Raw genomic sequence first — 23,512 nt, forward strand, 5'->3', positions numbered from 1 at the left:
TGAAATGAAGACACTTCAAACATTGCACTTTTATACAGCAGCACCAATACAGAAGACCAAATAAATATTTTAAGACACTATTCCCTTGAGAATGAGTCTGAGCGAGATGGGGTAAAGAAGTTCTGTACTTAGCCTCCAGCACAAGATTTTCTTAGATTACCTAACCACTAATATGACCACTGACTTTCAAATTAGATCGAACATTTATGCAACTTGAATAACAAGAAAATTAAATTGCATCCCACTACCTCCTCAAACCTGATGTAAGATTAAAACCAAATGTTTAATTCAAAAGATACAAAAATATAAGAATAATAATACGTGTTATCATACTTTACTGTTGTCATAGTCATATAATAATGTCTCATACTTGAAAATACTTGTTATTTAAAACTTTTGTCTCATTTGATCCTCTTTCCTTTGTTTACTCAAAACCTTTCAAAGACGCCCCGTAAATTACCCTTATTGTTTAGTTGTTCTAATTTTAAAACAACTCCCCACACACACACACACCACACACACACACCACACACACACACACACCACACACACACACCACACACGGCAGGTATACACACACACTCCCCAGAGCTTCCAATATCGAACCCCATCAGTGTTTACATTCACCACTACATTAGTCTCATCACAGGGGAATCCTCCTAACATGTTGTGGTCATGTGACCTGCCCAAACATGACTCACATGTCAGGGTTAGGTGGGTGTACCACATTATACCGTCAATAAACCCATAATGGCTATAATGGAAGGTCAACATTTGCTTTTTTTGTAGCTCTAAACTGGGACAAAACACTGTTAAGGGACCTCAAATTTGACGACTGGTCCCTGAAAACACCAAACATCTGTTTAGCCGAGGGGCATCACTCCAGGTCACCTATTAAGGATTGCATCAAATGGAAGGTCGCTGTAATAAAGCTGTTTAAATAGAGGGGTCGGAGAGCAATCGTTTGTCTCTCGCAACAGATGATTGGGTTTTGGTGCAGTAAAGGAGTAATGACCTGATTGAAATCACCCTCTTAAGACTCCAAATGCTGATGGCGGGGCGGGGAGGGCCGGATGCCCAGAGCCATCTGACTGGAAATGACCGGATCTGACTGGAAATGAGCGGTCGCCATGGTGGGTGGGTGGACGAGTGGTGAGGAGAGATGGAGAGATGAATGGGGATGGGCCAGGAGCGTGAGACAGTCCTTCACAAATGAGTTTAAAGGAGGAAGGTATATATTGAGGGAAGTCTTAGACCAGGGCAGAACTCCGCCTGGTTACTGCCTTAACAAGACTGAGACAAGACCAGGAGTTCCTCCGGACGACGACAGAGTTCAACCGACCAGCGAGAAGCACAGCGAACAGTTCTTCCACACCATCCAGACCGCGAGACATCCAGAATGCGTGCGTCGGCGATGCTGCTTCCCCTGCTGCTGTGCGTGGTGGTGGGGGTGAGCCAGGTGCAGGCCGAGGTGAAGGCGGTGAAGCTGTGTGGGAGGGAGTTCCTGAGGGCTGTGGTCTACACCTGTGGAGGGTCTCGATGGAGGAGGCTTCTCGCCGACTCTGAACTGGAAGGTGAGCTGGAGCTCCTTACATTTACATAACATTTAGTCTTTTAGCAGAAGCCCTTATCCAGAGCGACTTACAGTGAGAACAGGGACGTTCCCCTGAGGCAAGTAGGGTGAAGTGCCTTGGCATGGCCAGGAATCGAACCGGCAACCTTCTGATTAAAAGCCCGATTCCCAAACAGCTCAGGCATCTGATTCCTCACAGTCTTCTTGTTTTCTTCTTTGACCAATCTGATTCTTCGCTCTCTTTCCGTCTTGTGATTTTTCTGATTTATCTGATCCACCTTCGTCACCTTCACAGGGGTTTAATGTTCTTTATCTTCATGTTTATCTACTCAAGTTCAACAAGTCTTTGTGTTTCTAACCCTCTGACTAATCACTAAATAGTTGTAATGCACTTTTTAGTCTGTAAGTTGAGGTGGCTTCTCTGCGGACTCCTTTCACCTCCAGTGGGTCATGGATGTGTGTGTGTGGGGCAGACTTGAGGGAAGGGTCAAACAGTCGCGGCATGAAAAAGAAATGTATATATATAATAACACTGCGTTTTACAGTCCCAGACCTGGCCTTGTGTGTGTGTGTGTGTGTGTGCGTGTGTGTATGCGTGCGCCGGCATACATGCAGCCTTGGTGACTGGGTCTGCGTTCTGATTACCCAGGAACTCACGTCTTATCTGATTGTGTTATCCCATAAGAGGAGCAGCATGTTCTTACAGGGCAGACACAGACACAAGCAAACCCATTTAACTCCTGTGCCCTGCTCGTTATCACCAGCTAGATGAGCTGCCAGATGACAGAATGGATGCTTCCACGTAGACATGTCCAGTAGGAACTCTGACCAGCAATTACAGCCATGCACAAGAGTTAGCCAAAACTTGATGTACATACTCAGGAACCAGCGAGCCAATGTATTTTGACTCAGTGAATCATATGCATGTATTTTGACCCAGACCCATTTTTTTTACGGAGTTGTGAAGCAACAATGATTTTAAGGTTACATTGAGTCAAATCCACAAGCAGCACTCCTCAAGTCCCAGACGTAACCTCCACAAGTGTACGGGTGCTAACCGCTCTGTTGTCACCTCCTAGATTTGTCCAACGGCGAGCAGGGGAGTATGGAGAACCAGGGCGCCACTTTAGGGTCTGACCTGAGCCGGAGAGACATCAACAACATGCTAACCACCGTCTGCTGTCAGGTCGGCTGCCGCAAGAGTGACCTCACCTATCTCTGCTGAAGCCAGGGGTTGGTGTGACCTCACCTATCTCTGCTGAAGCCAGGGGTTGGTGTGACCTCACCTATCTCTGCTGAAGCCAGGGGTTGGTGTGACCTCACCTATCTCTGCTGAAGCCAGGGGTTGGTGTGACCTCACCTATCTCTGCTGAAGCCAGCGGTTGGTGTGACCCCCCCCTCCACCACCCACCGACCCCCCCCCCCCCTGCCTGAACCCCTCATCAGATTCGCTGTCATCTTTTCCAAGCGCGCTCTGCCTTACCTTACACCTAAGGCACATTGTTTTAAACTGTTTTTCGTGAAATCGGAACACTTGCACTAGGAGAATCACGTAGAGCTTTTAGATTGTGAATACTTGTTTTGGTGTGGATAGCCTTTAGAGATTAGACTAGTTCTGTAGATCATTGATAATGACCGTAGCACTGCAAGAGATGAGAACCAAAGTTGTGAATTCAGGGATTTTCATCTAGTTTTAGTCTGTATTTCATATAGTTTTGTGAGCACTGTATTTTTTGCCAGGCTAAATAAATGTTTTAACTTATACTTTGTGTGTTGAGTGAAATCTTATTATTGAGACCACATGGTTAAAGTAATTCACTGAACACTCCCCCCCCCCCCCCGATGCAGATTTAGAACATCTTCAGCTGGCGTTATGCGACGGAGGTAGCAATGTTTTAAACTATTGAAGTTTTCTTATTTAATTAGAAAAACTTCTCTCTAGTTCATAGTTACACCTTCCAAAACACATACTAACCCCTTTGGTAATTTCATCCAAAACACACATACAAACCCCTTTGGTATTGTCCCTTTTCATAATTTCATTCAAAACACACATACTAACCCCTTTGGTAATTTCATCCAAAATACACATACAATGTGAATGTGTGTTTTGGATGAAATTACTATGTGTGTTTTGAATACAATTTTGAAAAGGGAAATTACACCCTTTGGTAATTTCTTTGGTAATTTCCCTTAAGATGCTCTTATCAAGAGCGACTTACAGTATGTACAGGGACATTCCCCTCAAGGGAAGTAGGGTGAAGTGCCCAATGACACATTTTGGGGAATCGATCCGGCAACCTTCTGATTACTAGCCCGTCTCCCTCACCGCTCAGCCATCTGACTCCCATACTAACATACTAACATACTAACCCCTTTGCTTATTTCCTCCTTGGTAATTTCATACAAAAGACATATACTAACCCCTTTGGTATTGTCCCTTTTCATAATTTCATTCAAAACACACATACTAACCCCTTTGGTAATTTCATCCAAAATACACATACAATGTGAATGTGTGTTTGGATGAAATTACCAAAGGGGTTACTATGTGTGTTTTGAATACAATTTTGAAAAGGGAAATTACACCCTTTGGTAATATTCTCCTTGGTAATTTCGTCCAAAAGACACATACAAACCCCTTTGGTAATTTATCTTTTGATAATTGTATTCAAAACACACACACAATTGTATTCAAAACACACACCCCTTTGGTAATTTCATCCAAAGGACACATACAAACCCCTTTGGTAATTTCATCAAAAACACACGTTCACATTTCACAGATGCTCTTATCCAGAGCGACTTAAAGTATGTACAGGGACATTCCCCTCAAGGGAAGTAGGGTGAAGTGCACACTGACACATTTTGGGGAATCGATCCGGCAACCTTCTGATTACTAGCCCGTCTCCCTCACCGCTCAGCCATCTGACTCCCATACTAACATACTAACATACTAACCCCTTTGCTTATTTCCTTCCTGGTAATTTCATACAAAAGACATATACTAACCCCTTTGGTATTGTCCCTTTTCATAATTTCATTCAAAACACACATACTAACCCCTTTGGTAATTTCATCCAAAATACACATACAATGTGAATGTGTGTTTGGATGAAATTACCAAAGGGGTTACTATGTGTGTTTTGAATACAATTTTGAAAAGGGAAATTACACCCTTTGGTAATATTCTCCTTGGTAATTTCGTCCAAAAGACACATACAAACCCCTTTGGTAATTTATCTTTTGATAATTGTATTCAAAACACACACACAATTGTATTCAAAACACACACCCCTTTGGTAATTTCATCCAAAGGACACATACAAACCCCTTTGGTAATTTCATCAAAAACACACGTTCACATTTCACAGATGCTCTTATCCAGAGCGACTTAAAGTATGTACAGGGACATTCCCCTCAAGGGAAGTAGGGTGAAGTGCACACTGACACATTTTGGGGAATCGATCCGGCAACCTTCTGATTACTAGCCCGTCTCCCTCACCGCTCAGCCATCTGACTCCCATACTAACATACTAACATACTAACCCCTTTGCTTATTTCCTTCCTGGTAATTTCATACAAAAGACATATACTAACCCCTTTGGTATTGTCCCTTTTCATAATTTCATTCAAAACACACATACTAACCCCTTTGGTAATTTCATCCAAAATACACATACAATGTGAATGTGTGTTTTGGATGAAATTACCAAAGGGGTTACTATGTGTGTTTTGAATACAATTTTGAAAAGGGAAATTACACCCTTTGGTAATTTCTTTGGTAATTTCCCTTTTCATAACTGTATTCAAAACACACATAGTAACCCCTTTGGTAATTTCATCCAAAAGACACATACAATCCCCTTTGGTAATTTCATCAAAAACACACGCTTACATTTCACAGATGCTCTTATCCAGAGCGACTTACAGTATGTACAGGGACATTCCCCTCAAGGGAAGTAGGGTGAAGTGCCCAATGACACATTTTGGGGAATCGATCCGGCAACCTTCTGATTACTAGCCCGTCTCCCTCACCGCTCAGCCATCTGACTCCCATACTAAAATACTAACATACTAACCCCTTTGCTTATTTCCTCCTTGGTAATTTCATACAAAAGACATATACTAACCCCTTTGGTATTGTCCCTTTTCATAATTTCATTCAAAACACACATACTAACCCCTTTGGTAATTTCATCCAAAATACACATACAATGTGAATGTGTGTTTTGGATGAAATTACCAAAGGGGTTACTATGTGTGTTTTGAATACAATTTTGAAAAGGGAAATTACACCCTTTGGTAATTTATTTGGTAATTTCCCTTTTCATAACTGTATTCAAAACACACATAGTAACCCCTTTGGTAATTTCATCCAAAAGACACGCTTACATTTCACAGATGCTCTTATCCAGAGCGACTTACAGTATGTACAGGGACATTCCCCTCAAGGGAAGTAGGGTGAAGTGCCCAATGACACATTTTGGGGAATCGATCCGGCAACCTTCTGATTACTAGCCCGTCTCCCTCACCGCTCAGCCATCTGACTCCCATACTAACATACTAACATACTAAACCATTTGCTTATTTCCTCCTTGGTAATTTCATACAAAAGACATATACTAACCCCTTTGGTATTGTCCCTTTTCATAATTTCATTCAAAACACACATACTAACCCCTTTGGTAATTTCATCCAAAATACACATACAATGTGAATGTGTGTTTTGGATGAAATTACCAAAGGGGTTACTATGTGTGTTTTGAATACAATTTTGAAAAGGGAAATTACACCCTTTGGTAATTTCTTTGGTAATTTCCCTTTTCATAACTGTATTCAAAACACACATAGTAACCCCTTTGGTAATTTCATCCAAAAGACACCTTTGGTAATTTGGTAATCAAAAACACACACAAACACACAAACACACAAAAACACACGCTTACATTTCATCAAAAACACACGCTTACATTTCACAGATGCTCTTATCCAGAGCGACTTACAGTATGTACAGGGACATTCCCCTCAAGGGAAGTAGGGTGAAGTGCCCAATGACACATTTTGGGGAATCGATCCGGCAACCTTCTGATTACTAGCCCGTCTCCCTCACCGCTCAGCCATCTGACTCCCATACTAACATATTAACATACTAACCCCTTTGCTTATTTCCTCCTTGGTAATTTCATACAAAAGACATATACTAACCCCTTTGGTAATTTCATCAAATACATACATACTAACCCCTTTGCTAATATTCTCCTTGGTAATTTCGTCCAAAAGACACCTACTAGCCCCTTCGGTAATTTCTTCCAAAACACACATACAAACCCCTTTGGTAATTTATCTTTTGATAATTGTATTCAAAACACACACACAATTGTATTCAAAACACACACCCCTTTGGTAATTTCATCCAAAGGACACATACAAACCCCTTTGGTAATTTCATCAAAAACACACGTTCACATTTCACAGATGCTCTTATCCAGAGCGACTTAAAGTATGTACAGGGCAATCCCCTCAAGGGAAGTAGGGTGAAGTGCACACTGACACATTTTGGGGAATCGATCCGGCAACCTTCTGATTACTAGCCCGTCTCCCTCACCGCTCAGCCATCTGACTCCCATACTAACATGCTAACATACTAACCCCTTTGCTTATTTCCTCCTTGGTAATTTCATACAAAAGACATATACTAACCCCTTTGGTAATTTCATCAAATACATACATACTAACCCCTTTGCTAATATTCTCCTTGGTAATTTCGTCCAAAAGACACCTACTAGCCCCTTCGGTAATTTCTTCCAAAACACACATACTAACCCCTTTGGTAATTTATCTTTTGATAATTGTATTCAAAACACACACACAATTGTATTCAAAACACACACCCCTTTGGTAATTTCATCCAAAGGACACATACAAACCCCTTTGGTAATTTCATCAAAAACACACGTTCACATTTCACAGATGCTCTTATCCAGAGCGACTTAAAGTATGTACAGGGACATTCCCCTCAAGGGAAGTAGGGTGAAGTGCACACTGACACATTTTGGGGAATCGATCCGGCAACCTTCTGATTACTAGCCCGTGTCCCTCACCGCTCAGCCATCTGACTCCCATACTAACATACTAACATACTAACATACTAACCCCTTTGCTTATTTCCTTCCTGGTAATTTCATACAAAAGACATATACTAACCCCTTTGGTATTGTCCCTTTTCATAATTTCATTCAAAACACACATACTAACCCCTTTGGTAATTTCATCCAAAATACACATACAATGTGAATGTGTGTTTTGGATGAAATTACCAAAGGGGTTACTATGTGTGTTTTGAATACAATTTTGAAAAGGGAAATTACACCCTTTGGTAATTTCTTTGGTAATTTCCCTTTTCATAACTGTATTCAAAACACACATAGTAACCCCTTTGGTAATTTCATCCAAAAGACACGCTTACATTTCACAGATGCTCTTATCCAGAGCGACTTACAGTATGTACAGGGACATTCCCCTCAAGGGAAGTAGGGTGAAGTGCCCAATGACACATTTTGGGGAATCGATCCGGCAACCTTCTGATTACTAGCCCGTCTCCCTCACCGCTCAGCCATCTGACTCCCATACTAACATACTAACATACTAAACCATTTGCTTATTTCCTCCTTGGTAATTTCATACAAAAGACATATACTAACCCCTTTGGTATTGTCCCTTTTCATAATTTCATTCAAAACACACATACTAACCCCTTTGGTAATTTCATCCAAAATACACATACAATGTGAATGTGTGTTTTGGATGAAATTACCAAAGGGGTTACTATGTGTGTTTTGAATACAATTTTGAAAAGGGAAATTACACCCTTTGGTAATTTCTTTGGTAATTTCCCTTTTCATAACTGTATTCAAAACACACATAGTAACCCCTTTGGTAATTTCATCCAAAAGACACCTTTGGTAATTTGGTAATCAAAAACACACACAAACACACAAACACACAAAAACACACGCTTACATTTCATCAAAAACACACGCTTACATTTCACAGATGCTCTTATCCAGAGCGACTTACAGTATGTACAGGGACATTCCCCTCAAGGGAAGTAGGGTGAAGTGCCCAATGACACATTTTGGGGAATCGATCCGGCAACCTTCTGATTACTAGCCCGTCTCCCTCACCGCTCAGCCATCTGACTCCCATACTAACATGCTAACATACTAACCCCTTTGCTTATTTCCTCCTTGGTAATTTCATACAAAAGACATATACTAACCCCTTTGGTAATTTCATCAAATACATACATACTAACCCCTTTGCTAATATTCTCCTTGGTAATTTCGTCCAAAAGACACCTACTAGCCCCTTCGGTAATTTCTTCCAAAACACACATACTAACCCCTTTGGTAATTTATCTTTTGATAATTGTATTCAAAACACACACACAATTGTATTCAAAACACACACCCCTTTGGTAATTTCATCCAAAGGACACATACAAACCCCTTTGGTAATTTCATCAAAAACACACGCTTACATTTCACAGATGCTCTTATCCAGAGCGACTTACAGTATGTACAGGGACATTCCCCTCAAGGGAAGTAGGGTGAAGTGCCCAATGACACATTTTGGGGAATCGATCCGGCAACCTTCTGATTACTAGCCCGTCTCCCTCACCGCTCAGCCATCTGACTCCCATACTAACATGCTAACATACTAACCCCTTTGCTTATTTCCTCCTTGGTAATTTCATACAAAAGACATATACTAACCTCTTTGGTAATTTCATCAAATACATACATACTAACCCCTTTGCTAATATTCTCCTTGGTAATTTCGTCCAAAAGACACCTACTAGCCCCTTCGGTAATTTCTTCCAAAACACACATACTAACCCCTTTGGTAATTTATCTTTTGATAATTGTATTCAAAACACACACACAATTGTATTCAAAACACACACCCCTTTGGTAATTTCATCCAAAGGACACATACAAACCCCTTTGGTAATTTCATCAAAAACACACGTTCACATTTCACAGATGCTCTTATCCAGAGCGACTTAAAGTATGTACAGGGACATTCCCCTCAAGGGAAGTAGGGTGAAGTGCACACTGACACATTTTGGGGAATCGATCCGGCAACCTTCTGATTACTAGCCCGTCTCCCTCACCGCTCAGCCATCTGACTCCCATACTAACATACTAACATACTAACCCCTTTGCTTATTTCCTTCCTGGTAATTTCATACAAAAGACATATACTAACCCCTTTGGTATTGTCCCTTTTCATAATTTCATTCAAAACACACATACTAACCCCTTTGGTAATTTCATCCAAAATACACATACAATGTGAATGTGTGTTTTGGATGAAATTACCAAAGGGGTTACTATGTGTGTTTTGAATACAATTTTGAAAAGGGAAATTACACCCTTTGGTAATTTCTTTGGTAATTTCCCTTTTCATAACTGTATTCAAAACACACATAGTAACCCCTTTGGTAATTTCATCCAAAAGACACATACAATCCCCTTTGGTAATTTCATCCAAAAGACACCTTTGGTAATTTGGTAATCAAAAACACACACAAACACACAAACACACAAAAACACACGCTTACATTTCATCAAAAACACACGCTTACATTTCACAGATGCTCTTATCCAGAGCGACTTACAGTATGTACAGGGACATTCCCCTCAAGGGAAGTAGGGTGAAGTGCCCAATGACACATTTTGGGGAATCGATCCGGCAACCTTCTGATTACTAGCCCGTCTCCCTCACCGCTCAGCCATCTGACTCCCATACTAACATACTAACATACTAAACCATTTGCTTATTTCCTCCTTGGTAATTTCATACAAAAGACATATACTAACCCCTTTGGTATTGTCCCTTTTCATAATTTCATTCAAAACACACATACTAACCCCTTTGGTAATTTCATCCAAAATACACATACAATGTGAATGTGTGTTTTGGATGAAATTACCAAAGGGGTTACTATGTGTGTTTTGAATACAATTTTGAAAAGGGAAATTACACCCTTTGGTAATTTCTTTGGTAATTTCCCTTTTCATAACTGTATTCAAAACACACATAGTAACCCCTTTGGTAATTTCATCCAAAAGACACCTTTGGTAATTTGGTAATCAAAAACACACACAAACACACAAACACACAAAAACACACGCTTACATTTCATCAAAAACACACGCTTACATTTCACAGATGCTCTTATCCAGAGCGACTTACAGTATGTACAGGGACATTCCCCTCAAGGGAAGTAGGGTGAAGTGCCCAATGACACATTTTGGGGAATCGATCCGGCAACCTTCTGATTACTAGCCCGTCTCCCTCACCGCTCAGCCATCTGACTCCCATACTAACATGCTAACATACTAACCCCTTTGCTTATTTCCTCCTTGGTAATTTCATACAAAAGACATATACTAACCCCTTTGGTAATTTCATCAAATACATACATACTAACCCCTTTGCTAATATTCTCCTTGGTAATTTCGTCCAAAAGACACCTACTAGCCCCTTCGGTAATTTCTTCCAAAACACACATACTAACCCCTTTGGTAATTTATCTTTTGATAATTGTATTCAAAACACACACACAATTGTATTCAAAACACACACCCCTTTGGTAATTTCATCCAAAGGACACATACAAACCCCTTTGGTAATTTCATCAAAAACACACGTTCACATTTCACAGATGCTCTTATCCAGAGCGACTTAAAGTATGTACAGGGACATTCCCCTCAAGGGAAGTAGGGTGAAGTGCACACTGACACATTTTGGGGAATCGATCCGGCAACCTTCTGATTACTAGCCCGTCTCCCTCACCGCTCAGCCATCTGACTCCCATACTAACATACTAACATACTAACCCCTTTGCTTATTTCCTTCCTGGTAATTTCATACAAAAGACATATACTAACCCCTTTGGTATTGTCCCTTTTCATAATTTCATTCAAAACACACATACTAACCCCTTTGGTAATTTCATCCAAAATACACATACAATGTGAATGTGTGTTTTGGATGAAATTACCAAAGGGGTTACTATGTGTGTTTTGAATACAATTTTGAAAAGGGAAATTACACCCTTTGGTAATTTCTTTGGTAATTTCCCTTTTCATAACTGTATTCAAAACACACATAGTAACCCCTTTGGTAATTTCATCCAAAAGACACATACAATCCCCTTTGGTAATTTCATCAAAAACACACGCTTACATTTCACAGATGCTCTTATCCAGAGCGACTTACAGTATGTACAGGGACATTCCCCTCAAGGGAAGTAGGGTGAAGTGCCCAATGACACATTTTGGGGAATCGATCCGGCAACCTTCTGATTACTAGCCCGTCTCCCTCACCGCTCAGCCATCTGACTCCCATACTAACATACTAACATACTAAACCATTTGCTTATTTCCTCCTTGGTAATTTCATACAAAAGACATATACTAACCCCTTTGGTATTGTCCCTTTTCATAATTTCATTCAAAACACACATACTAACCCCTTTGGTAATTTCATCCAAAATACACATACAATGTGAATGTGTGTTTTGGATGAAATTACCAAAGGGGTTACTATGTGTGTTTTGAATACAATTTTGAAAAGGGAAATTACACCCTTTGGTAATTTCTTTGGTAATTTCCCTTTTCATAACTGTATTCAAAACACACATAGTAACCCCTTTGGTAATTTCATCCAAAAGACACCTTTGGTAATTTGGTAATCAAAAACACACACAAACACACAAACACACAAAAACACACGCTTACATTTCATCAAAAACACACGCTTACATTTCACAGATGCTCTTATCCAGAGCGACTTACAGTATGTACAGGGACATTCCCCTCAAGGGAAGTAGGGTGAAGTGCCCAATGACACATTTTGGGGAATCGATCCGGCAACCTTCTGATTACTAGCCCGTCTCCCTCACCGCTCAGCCATCTGACTCCCATACTAACATGCTAACATACTAACCCCTTTGCTTATTTCCTCCTTGGTAATTTCATACAAAAGACATATACTAACCCCTTTGGTAATTTCATCAAATACATACATACTAACCCCTTTGCTAATATTCTCCTTGGTAATTTCGTCCAAAAGACACCTACTAGCCCCTTCGGTAATTTCTTCCAAAACACACATACTAACCCCTTTGGTAATTTATCTTTTGATAATTGTATTCAAAACACACACACAATTGTATTCAAAACACACACCCCTTTGGTAATTTCATCCAAAGGACACATACAAACCCCTTTGGTAATTTCATCAAAAACACACGTTCACATTTCACAGATGCTCTTATCCAGAGCGACTTAAAGTATGTACAGGGACATTCCCCTCAAGGGAAGTAGGGTGAAGTGCACACTGACACATTTTGGGGAATCGATCCGGCAACCTTCTGATTACTAGCCCGTCTCCCTCACCGCTCAGCCATCTGACTCCCATACTAACATACTAACATACTAACCCCTTTGCTTATTTCCTTCCTGGTAATTTCATACAAAAGACATATACTAACCCCTTTGGTATTGTCCCTTTTCATAATTTCATTCAAAACACACATACTAACCCCTTTGGTAATTTCATCCAAAATACACATACAATGTGAATGTGTGTTTTGGATGAAATTACCAAAGGGGTTACTATGTGTGTTTTGAATACAATTTTGAAAAGGGAAATTACACCCTTTGGTAATTTCTTTGGTAATTTCCCTTTTCATAACTGTATTCAAAACACACATAGTAACCCCTTTGGTAATTTCATCCAAAAGACACGCTTACATTTCACAGATGCTCTTATCCAGAGCGACTTACAGTATGTACAGGGACATTCCCCTCAAGGGAAGTAGGGTGAAGTGCCCAATGACACATTTTGGGGAATCGATCCGGCAACCTTCTGATTACTAGCCCGTCTCCCTCACCGCTCAGCCATCTGACTCCCATACTAACATACTAACATACTAAACCATTTGCTTATTTCCTCCTTGGTAATTTCATACAAAAGACATATACTAACCCCTTTGGTATTGTCCCTTTTCATAATTTCATTCAAAACACACATACTAACCCCTTTGGTAATTTCATCCAAAATACACATACAATGTGAATGTGTGTTTTGGATGAAATTACCAAAGGGGTTACTATGTGTGTTTTGAATACAATTTTGAAAAGGGAAATTACACCCTTTGGTAATTTCTTTGGTAATTTCCCTTTTCATAACTGTATTCAAAACACACATAGTAACCCCTTTGGTAATTTCATCCAAAAGACACCTTTGGTAATTTGGTAATCAAAAACACACACAAACACACAAACACACAAAAACACACGCTTACATTTCATCAAAAACACACGCTTACATTTCACAGATGCTCTTATCCAGAGCGACTTACAGTATGTACAGGGACATTCCCCTCAAGGGAAGTAGGGTGAAGTGCCCAATGACACATTTTGGGGAATCGATCCGGCAACCTTCTGATTACTAGCCCGTCTCCCTCACCGCTCAGCCATCTGACTCCCATACTAACATGCTAACATACTAACCCCTTTGCTTATTTCCTCCTTGGTAATTTCATACAAAAGACATATACTAACCCCTTTGGTAATTTCATCAAATACATACATACTAACCCCTTTGCTAATATTCTCCTTGGTAATTTCGTCCAAAAGACACCTACTAGCCCCTTCGGTAATTTCTTCCAAAACACACATACTAACCCCTTTGGTAATTTATCTTTTGATAATTGTATTCAAAACACACACACAATTGTATTCAAAACACACACCCCTTTGGTAATTTCATCCAAAGGACACATACAAACCCCTTTGGTAATTTCATCAAAAACACACGTTCACATTTCACAGATGCTCTTATCCAGAGCGACTTAAAGTATGTACAGGGACATTCCCCTCAAGGGAAGTAGGGTGAAGTGCACACTGACACATTTTGGGGAATCGATCCGGCAACCTTCTGATTACTAGCCCGTCTCCCTCACCGCTCAGCCATCTGACTCCCATACTAACATACTAACATACTAACCCCTTTGCTTATTTCCTTCCTGGTAATTTCATACAAAAGACATATACTAACCCCTTTGGTATTGTCCCTTTTCATAATTTCATTCAAAACACACATACTAACCCCTTTGGTAATTTCATCCAAAATACACATACAATGTGAATGTGTGTTTTGGATGAAATTACCAAAGGGGTTACTATGTGTGTTTTGAATACAATTTTGAAAAGGGAAATTACACCCTTTGGTAATTTCTTTGGTAATTTCCCTTTTCATAACTGTATTCAAAACACACATAGTAACCCCTTTGGTAATTTCATCCAAAAGACACGCTTACATTTCACAGATGCTCTTATCCAGAGCGACTTACAGTATGTACAGGGACATTCCCCTCAAGGGAAGTAGGGTGAAGTGCCCAATGACACATTTTGGGGAATCGATCCGGCAACCTTCTGATTACTAGCCCGTCTCCCTCACCGCTCAGCCATCTGACTCCCATACTAACATACTAACATACTAAACCATTTGCTTATTTCCTCCTTGGTAATTTCATACAAAAGACATATACTAACCCCTTTGGTATTGTCCCTTTTCATAATTTCATTCAAAACACACATACTAACCCCTTTGGTAATTTCATCCAAAATACACATACAATGTGAATGTGTGTTTTGGATGAAATTACCAAAGGGGTTACTATGTGTGTTTTGAATACAATTTTGAAAAGGGAAATTACACCCTTTGGTAATTTCTTTGGTAATTTCCCTTTTCATAACTGTATTCAAAACACACATAGTAACCCCTTTGGTAATTTCATCCAAAAGACACCTTTGGTAATTTGGTAATCAAAAACACACACAAACACACAAACACACAAAAACACACGCTTACATTTCATCAAAAACACACGCTTACATTTCACAGATGCTCTTATCCAGAGCGACTTACAGTATGTACAGGGACATTCCCCTCAAGGGAAGTAGGGTGAAGTGCCCAATGACACATTTTGGGGAATCGATCCGGCAACCTTCTGATTACTAGCCCGTCTCCCTCACCGCTCAGCCATCTGACTCCCATACTAACATGCTAACATACTAACCCCTTTGCTTATTTCCTCCTTGGTAATTTCATACAAAAGACATATACTAACCCCTTTGGTAATTTCATCAAATACATACATACTAACCCCTTTGCTAATATTCTCCTTGGTAATTTCGTCCAAAAGACACCTACTAGCCCCTTCGGTAATTTCTTCCAAAACACACATACTAACCCCTTTGGTAATTTATCTTTTGATAATTGTATTCAAAACACACACACAATTGTATTCAAAACACACACCCCTTTGGTAATTTCATCCAAAGGACACATACAAACCCCTTTGGTAATTTCATCAAAAACACACGTTCACATTTCACAGATGCTCTTATCCAGAGCGACTTAAAGTATGTACAGGGACATTCCCCTCAAGGGAAGTAGGGTGAAGTGCACACTGACACATTTTGGGGAATCGATCCGGCAACCTTCTGATTACTAGCCCGTCTCCCTCACCGCTCAGCCATCTGACTCCCATACTAACATACTAACATACTAACCCCTTTGCTTATTTCCTTCCTGGTAATTTCATACAAAAGACATATACTAACCCCTTTGGTATTGTCCCTTTTCATAATTTCATTCAAAACACACATACTAACCCCTTTGGTAATTTCATCCAAAATACACATACAATGTGAATGTGTGTTTTGGATGAAATTACCAAAGGGGTTACTATGTGTGTTTTGAATACAATTTTGAAAAGGGAAATTACACCCTTTGGTAATTTCTTTGGTAATTTCCCTTTTCATAACTGTATTCAAAACACACATAGTAACCCCTTTGGTAATTTCATCCAAAAGACACATACAATCCCCTTTGGTAATTTCATCAAAAACACACGCTTACATTTCACAGATGCTCTTATACAGAGCGACTTACAGTATGTACAGGGACATTCCCCTCAAGGGAAGTAGGGTGAAGTGCCCAATGACACATTTTGGGGAATCGATCGGGCAACCTTCTGATTACTAGCCCGTCTCCCTCACCGCTCAGCCATCTGACTCCCATACTAACATACTAACATACTAAACCATTTGCTTATTTCCTCCTTGGTAATTTCATACAAAAGACATATACTAACCCCTTTGGTATTGTCCCTTTTCATAATTTCATTCAAAACACACATACTAACCCCTTTGGTAATTTCATCCAAAATACACATACAATGTGAATGTGTGTTTTGGATGAAATTACCAAAGGGGTTACTATGTGTGTTTTGAATACAATTTTGAAAAGGGAAATTACACCCTTTGGTAATTTCTTTGGTAATTTCCCTTTTCATAACTGTATTCAAAACACACATAGTAACCCCTTTGGTAATTTCATCCAAAAGACACCTTTGGTAATTTGGTAATCAAAAACACACACAAACACACAAACACACAAAAACACACGCTTACATTTCATCAAAAACACACGCTTACATTTCACAGATGCTCTTATCCAGAGCGACTTACAGTATGTACAGGGACATTCCCCTCAAGGGAAGTAGGGTGAAGTGCCCAATGACACATTTTGGGGAATCGATCCGGCAACCTTCTGATTACTAGCCCGTCTCCCTCACCGCTCAGCCATCTGACTCCCATACTAACATGCTAACATACTAACCCCTTTGCTTATTTCCTCCTTGGTAATTTCATACAAAAGACATATACTAACCCCTTTGGTAATTTCATCAAATACATACATACTAACCCCTTTGCTAATATTCTCCTTGGTAATTTCGTCCAAAAGACACCTACTAGCCCCTTCGGTAATTTCTTCCAAAACACACATACTAACCCCTTTGGTAATTTATCTTTTGATAATTGTATTCAAAACACACACACAATTGTATTCAAAACACACACCCCTTTGGTAATTTCATCCAAAGGACACATACAAACCCCTTTGGTAATTTCATCAAAAACACACGCTTACATTTCACAGATGCTCTTATCCAGAGCGACTTACAGTATGTACAGGGACATTCCCCTCAAGGGAAGTAGGGTGAAGTGCCCAATGACACATTTTGGGGAATCGATCCGGCAACCTTCTGATTACTAGCCCGTCTCCCTCACCGCTCAGCCATCTGACTCCCATACTAACATGCTAACATACTAACCCCTTTGCTTATTTCCTCCTTGGTAATTTCATACAAAAGACATATACTAACCCCTTTGGTAATTTCATCAAATACATACATACTAACCCCTTTGCTAATATTCTCCTTGGTAATTTCGTCCAAAAGACACCTACTAGCCCCTTCGGTAATTTCTTCCAAAACACACATACTAACCCCTTTGGTAATTTATCTTTTGATAATTGTATTCAAAACACACACACAATTGTATTCAAAACACACACCCCTTTGGTAATTTCATCCAAAGGACACATACAAACCCCTTTGGTAATTTCATCAAAAACACACGTTCACATTTCACAGATGCTCTTATCCAGAGCGACTTAAAGTATGTACAGGGACATTCCCCTCAAGGGAAGTAGGGTGAAGTGCACACTGACACATTTTGGGGAATCGATCCGGCAACCTTCTGATTACTAGCCCGTCTCCCTCACCGCTCAGCCATCTGACTCCCATACTAACATACTAACATACTAACCCCTTTGCTTATTTCCTTCCTGGTAATTTCATACAAAAGACATATACTAACCCCTTTGGTATTGTCCCTTTTCATAATTTCATTCAAAACACACATACTAACCCCTTTGGTAATTTCATCCAAAATACACATACAATGTGAATGTGTGTTTTGGATGAAATTACCAAAGGGGTTACTATGTGTGTTTTGAATACAATTTTGAAAAGGGAAATTACACCCTTTGGTAATTTCTTTGGTAATTTCCCTTTTCATAACTGTATTCAAAACACACATAGTAACCCCTTTGGTAATTTCATCCAAAAGACACGCTTACATTTCACAGATGCTCTTATCCAGAGCGACTTACAGTATGTACAGGGACATTCCCCTCAAGGGAAGTAGGGTGAAGTGCCCAATGACACATTTTGGGGAATCGATCCGGCAACCTTCTGATTACTAGCCCGTCTCCCTCACCGCTCAGCCATCTGACTCCCATACTAACATACTAACATACTAAACCATTTGCTTATTTCCTCCTTGGTAATTTCATACAAAAGACATATACTAACCCCTTTGGTATTGTCCCTTTTCATAATTTCATTCAAAACACACATACTAACCCCTTTGGTAATTTCATCCAAAATACACATACAATGTGAATGTGTGTTTTGGATGAAATTACCAAAGGGGTTACTATGTGTGTTTTGAATACAATTTTGAAAAGGGAAATTACACCCTTTGGTAATTTCTTTGGTAATTTCCCTTTTCATAACTGTATTCAAAACACACATAGTAACCCCTTTGGTAATTTCATCCAAAAGACACCTTTGGTAATTTGGTAATCAAAAACACACACAAACACACAAACACACAAAAACACACGCTTACATTTCATCAAAAACACACGCTTACATTTCACAGATGCTCTTATCCAGAGCGACTTACAGTATGTACAGGGACATTCCCCTCAAGGGAAGTAGGGTGAAGTGCCCAATGACACATTTTGGGGAATCGATCCGGCAACCTTCTGATTACTAGCCCGTCTCCCTCACCGCTCAGCCATCTGACTCCCATACTAACATGCTAACATACTAACCCCTTTGCTTATTTCCTCCTTGGTAATTTCATACAAAAGACATATACTAACCCCTTTGGTAATTTCATCAAATACATACATACTAACCCCTTTGCTAATATTCTCCTTGGTAATTTCGTCCAAAAGACACCTACTAGCCCCTTCGGTAATTTCTTCCAAAACACACATACTAACCCCTTTGGTAATTTATCTTTTGATAATTGTATTCAAAACACACACACAATTGTATTCAAAACACACACCCCTTTGGTAATTTCATCCAAAGGACACATACAAACCCCTTTGGTAATTTCATCAAAAACACACGCTTACATTTCACAGATGCTCTTATCCAGAGCGACTTACAGTATGTACAGGGACATTCCCCTCAAGGGAAGTAGGGTGAAGTGCCCAATGACACATTTTGGGGAATCGATCCGGCAACCTTCTGATTACTAGCCCGTCTCCCTCACCGCTCAGCCATCTGACTCCCATACTAACATGCTAACATACTAACCCCTTTGCTTATTTCCTCCTTGGTAATTTCATACAAAAGACATATACTAACCCCTTTGGTAATTTCATCAAATACATACATACTAACCCCTTTGCTAATATTCTCCTTGGTAATTTCGTCCAAAAGACACCTACTAGCCCCTTCGGTAATTTCTTCCAAAACACACATACTAACCCCTTTGGTAATTTATCTTTTGATAATTGTATTCAAAACACACACACAATTGTATTCAAAACACACACCCCTTTGGTAATTTCATCCAAAGGACACATACAAACCCCTTTGGTAATTTCATCAAAAACACACGTTCACATTTCACAGATGCTCTTATCCAGAGCGACTTAAAGTATGTACAGGGACATTCCCCTCAAGGGAAGTAGGGTGAAGTGCACACTGACACATTTTGGGGAATCGATCCGGCAACCTTCTGATTACTAGCCCGTCTCCCTCACCGCTCAGCCATCTGACTCCCATACTAACATACTAACATACTAACCCCTTTGCTTATTTCCTTCCTGGTAATTTCATACAAAAGACATATACTAACCCCTTTGGTATTGTCCCTTTTCATAATTTCATTCAAAACACACATACTAACCCCTTTGGTAATTTCATCCAAAATACACATACAATGTGAATGTGTGTTTTGGATGAAATTACCAAAGGGGTTACTATGTGTGTTTTGAATACAATTTTGAAAAGGGAAATTACACCCTTTGGTAATTTCTTTGGTAATTTCCCTTTTCATAACTGTATTCAAAACACACATAGTAACCCCTTTGGTAATTTCATCCAAAAGACACGCTTACATTTCACAGATGCTCTTATCCAGAGCGACTTACAGTATGTACAGGGACATTCCCCTCAAGGGAAGTAGGGTGAAGTGCCCAATGACACATTTTGGGGAATCGATCCGGCAACCTTCTGATTACTAGCCCGTCTCCCTCACCGCTCAGCCATCTGACTCCCATACTAACATACTAACATACTAAACCATTTGCTTATTTCCTCCTTGGTAATTTCATACAAAAGACATATACTAACCCCTTTGGTATTGTCCCTTTTCATAATTTCATTCAAAACACACATACTAACCCCTTTGGTAATTTCATCCAAAATACACATACAATGTGAATGTGTGTTTTGGATGAAATTACCAAAGGGGTTACTATGTGTGTTTTGAATACAATTTTGAAAAGGGAAATTACACCCTTTGGTAATTTCTTTGGTAATTTCCCTTTTCATAACTGTATTCAAAACACACATAGTAACCCCTTTGGTAATTTCATCCAAAAGACACCTTTGGTAATTTGGTAATCAAAAACACACACAAACACACAAACACACAAAAACACACGCTTACATTTCATCAAAAACACACGCTTACATTTCACAGATGCTCTTATCCAGAGCGACTTACAGTATGTACAGGGACATTCCCCTCAAGGGAAGTAGGGTGAAGTGCCCAATGACACATTTTGGGGAATCGATCCGGCAACCTTCTGATTACTAGCCCGTCTCCCTCACCGCTCAGCCATCTGACTCCCATACTAACATGCTAACATACTAACCCCTTTGCTTATTTCCTCCTTGGTAATTTCATACAAAAGACATATACTAACCCCTTTGGTAATTTCATCAAATACATACATACTAACCCCTTTGCTAATATTCTCCTTGGTGATTTCGTCCAAAAGACACCTACTAGCCCCTTCGGTAATTTCTTCCAAAACACACATACTAACCCCTTTGGTAATTTATCTTTTGATAATTGTATTCAAAACACACACACAATTGTATTCAAAACACACACCCCTTTGGTAATTTCATCCAAAGGACACATACAAACCCCTTTGGTAATTTCATCAAAAACACACGTTCACATTTCACAGATGCTCTTATCCAGAGCGACTTAAAGTATGTACAGGGACATTCCCCTCAAGGGAAGTAGGGTGAAGTGCACACTGACACATTTTGGGGAATCGATCCGGCAACCTTCTGATTACTAGCCCGTCTCCCTCACCGCTCAGCCATCTGACTCCCATACTAACATACTAACATACTAACCCCTTTGCTTATTTCCTTCCTGGTAATTTCATACAAAAGACATATACTAACCCCTTTGGTATTGTCCCTTTTCATAATTTCATTCAAAACACACATACTAACCCCTTTGGTAATTTCATCCAAAATACACATACAATGTGAATGTGTGTTTTGGATGAAATTACCAAAGGGGTTACTATGTGTGTTTTGAATACAATTTTGAAAAGGGAAATTACACCCTTTGGTAATTTCTTTGGTAATTTCCCTTTTCATAACTGTATTCAAAACACACATAGTTTGGTAATTTCATCCAAAAGACACATACAATCCCCTTTGGTAATTTCATCAAAAACACACGCTTACATTTCACAGATGCTCTTATCCAGAGCGACTTACAGTATGTACAGGGACATTCCCCTCAAGGGAAGTAGGGTGAAGTGCCCAATGACACATTTTGGGGAATCGATCCGGCAACCTTCTGATTACTAGCCCGTCTCCCTCACCGCTCAGCCATCTGACTCCCATACTAAAATACTAACATACTAACCCCTTTGCTTATTTCCTCCTTGGTAATTTCATACAAAAGACATATACTAACCCCTTTGGTATTGTCCCTTTTCATAATTTCATTCAAAACACACATACTAACCCCTTTGGTAATTTCATCCAAAATACACATACAATGTGAATGTGTGTTTTGGATGAAATTACCAAAGGGGTTACTATGTGTGTTTTGAATACAATTTTGAAAAGGGAAATTACACCCTTTGGTAATTTATTTGGTAATTTCCCTTTTCATAACTGTATTCAAAACACACATAGTAACCCCTTTGGTAATTTCATCCAAAACACACGCTTACATTTCACAGATGCTCTTATCCAGAGCGACTTACAGTATGTACAGGGACATTCCCCTCAAGGGAAGTAGGGTGAAGTGCCCAATGACACATTTTGGGGAATCGATCCGGCAACCTTCTGATTACTAGCCCGTCTCCCTCACCGCTCAGCCATCTGACTCCCATACTAACATATTAACATACTAACCCCTTTGCTTATTTCCTCCTTGGTAATTTCATACAAAAGACATATACTAACCCCTTTGGTAATTTCATCAAATACATACATACTAACCCCTTTGCTAATATTCTCCTTGGTAATTTCGTCCAAAAGACACCTACTAGCCCCTTCGGTAATTTCTTCCAAAACACACATACTAACCCCTTTGGTAATTTATCTTTTGATAATTGTATTCAAAACACACACACAATTGTATTCAAAACACACACCCCTTTGGTAATTTCATCCAAAGGACACATACAAACCCCTTTGGTAATTTCATCAAAAACACACGTTCACATTTCACAGATGCTCTTATCCAGAGCGACTTAAAGTATGTACAGGGACATTCCCCTCAAGGGAAGTAGGGTGAAGTGCACACTGACACATTTTGGGGAATCGATCCGGCAACCTTCTGATTACTAGCCCGTCTCCCTCACCGCTCAGCCATCTGACTCCCATACTAACATACTAACATACTAACCCCTTTGCTTATTTCCTTC

At 39.7% G+C, this 23,512-nt stretch overlaps 1 protein-coding gene across 1 annotated transcript; it reads left to right on the forward strand.

Moving 5' to 3' along the window:
- The first annotated feature begins 1,369 nt into the window (after positions 1-1,369).
- Positions 1,370-2,798, forward strand: insl5a (insulin-like 5a). Its single transcript, XM_084693014.1, has 2 exons — positions 1,370-1,574; positions 2,653-2,798. Exons 1-2 carry the CDS (start codon positions 1,400-1,402, stop codon positions 2,796-2,798), a joined length of 321 nt encoding a protein of 106 aa, XP_084549140.1. The 5' UTR covers positions 1,370-1,399.
- The last annotated feature ends 20,714 nt before the right edge of the window (positions 2,799-23,512 follow it).

Source organism: Hypomesus nipponensis, chromosome 26, assembly GCF_054491055.1.
Source record: "Hypomesus nipponensis isolate SF chromosome 26, ASM5449105v1, whole genome shotgun sequence".
In the NCBI taxonomy this organism is placed as follows: Eukaryota; Metazoa; Chordata; class Actinopteri; order Osmeriformes; family Osmeridae; genus Hypomesus; species Hypomesus nipponensis.

Excerpts from the sequence above, each read along its gene's own strand:
- insl5a (XM_084693014.1), top strand. The coding sequence starts at position 1,400 with ATGCGTGCGTCGGCGATGCTGCTTCCCCTGCTGCTGTGCGTGGTGGTG. Across the intron at positions 1,575-2,652 it reads CGCCGACTCTGAACTGGAAG|ATTTGTCCAACGGCGAGCAG; the intron begins GTGAGCTGGAGC and ends GTCACCTCCTAG.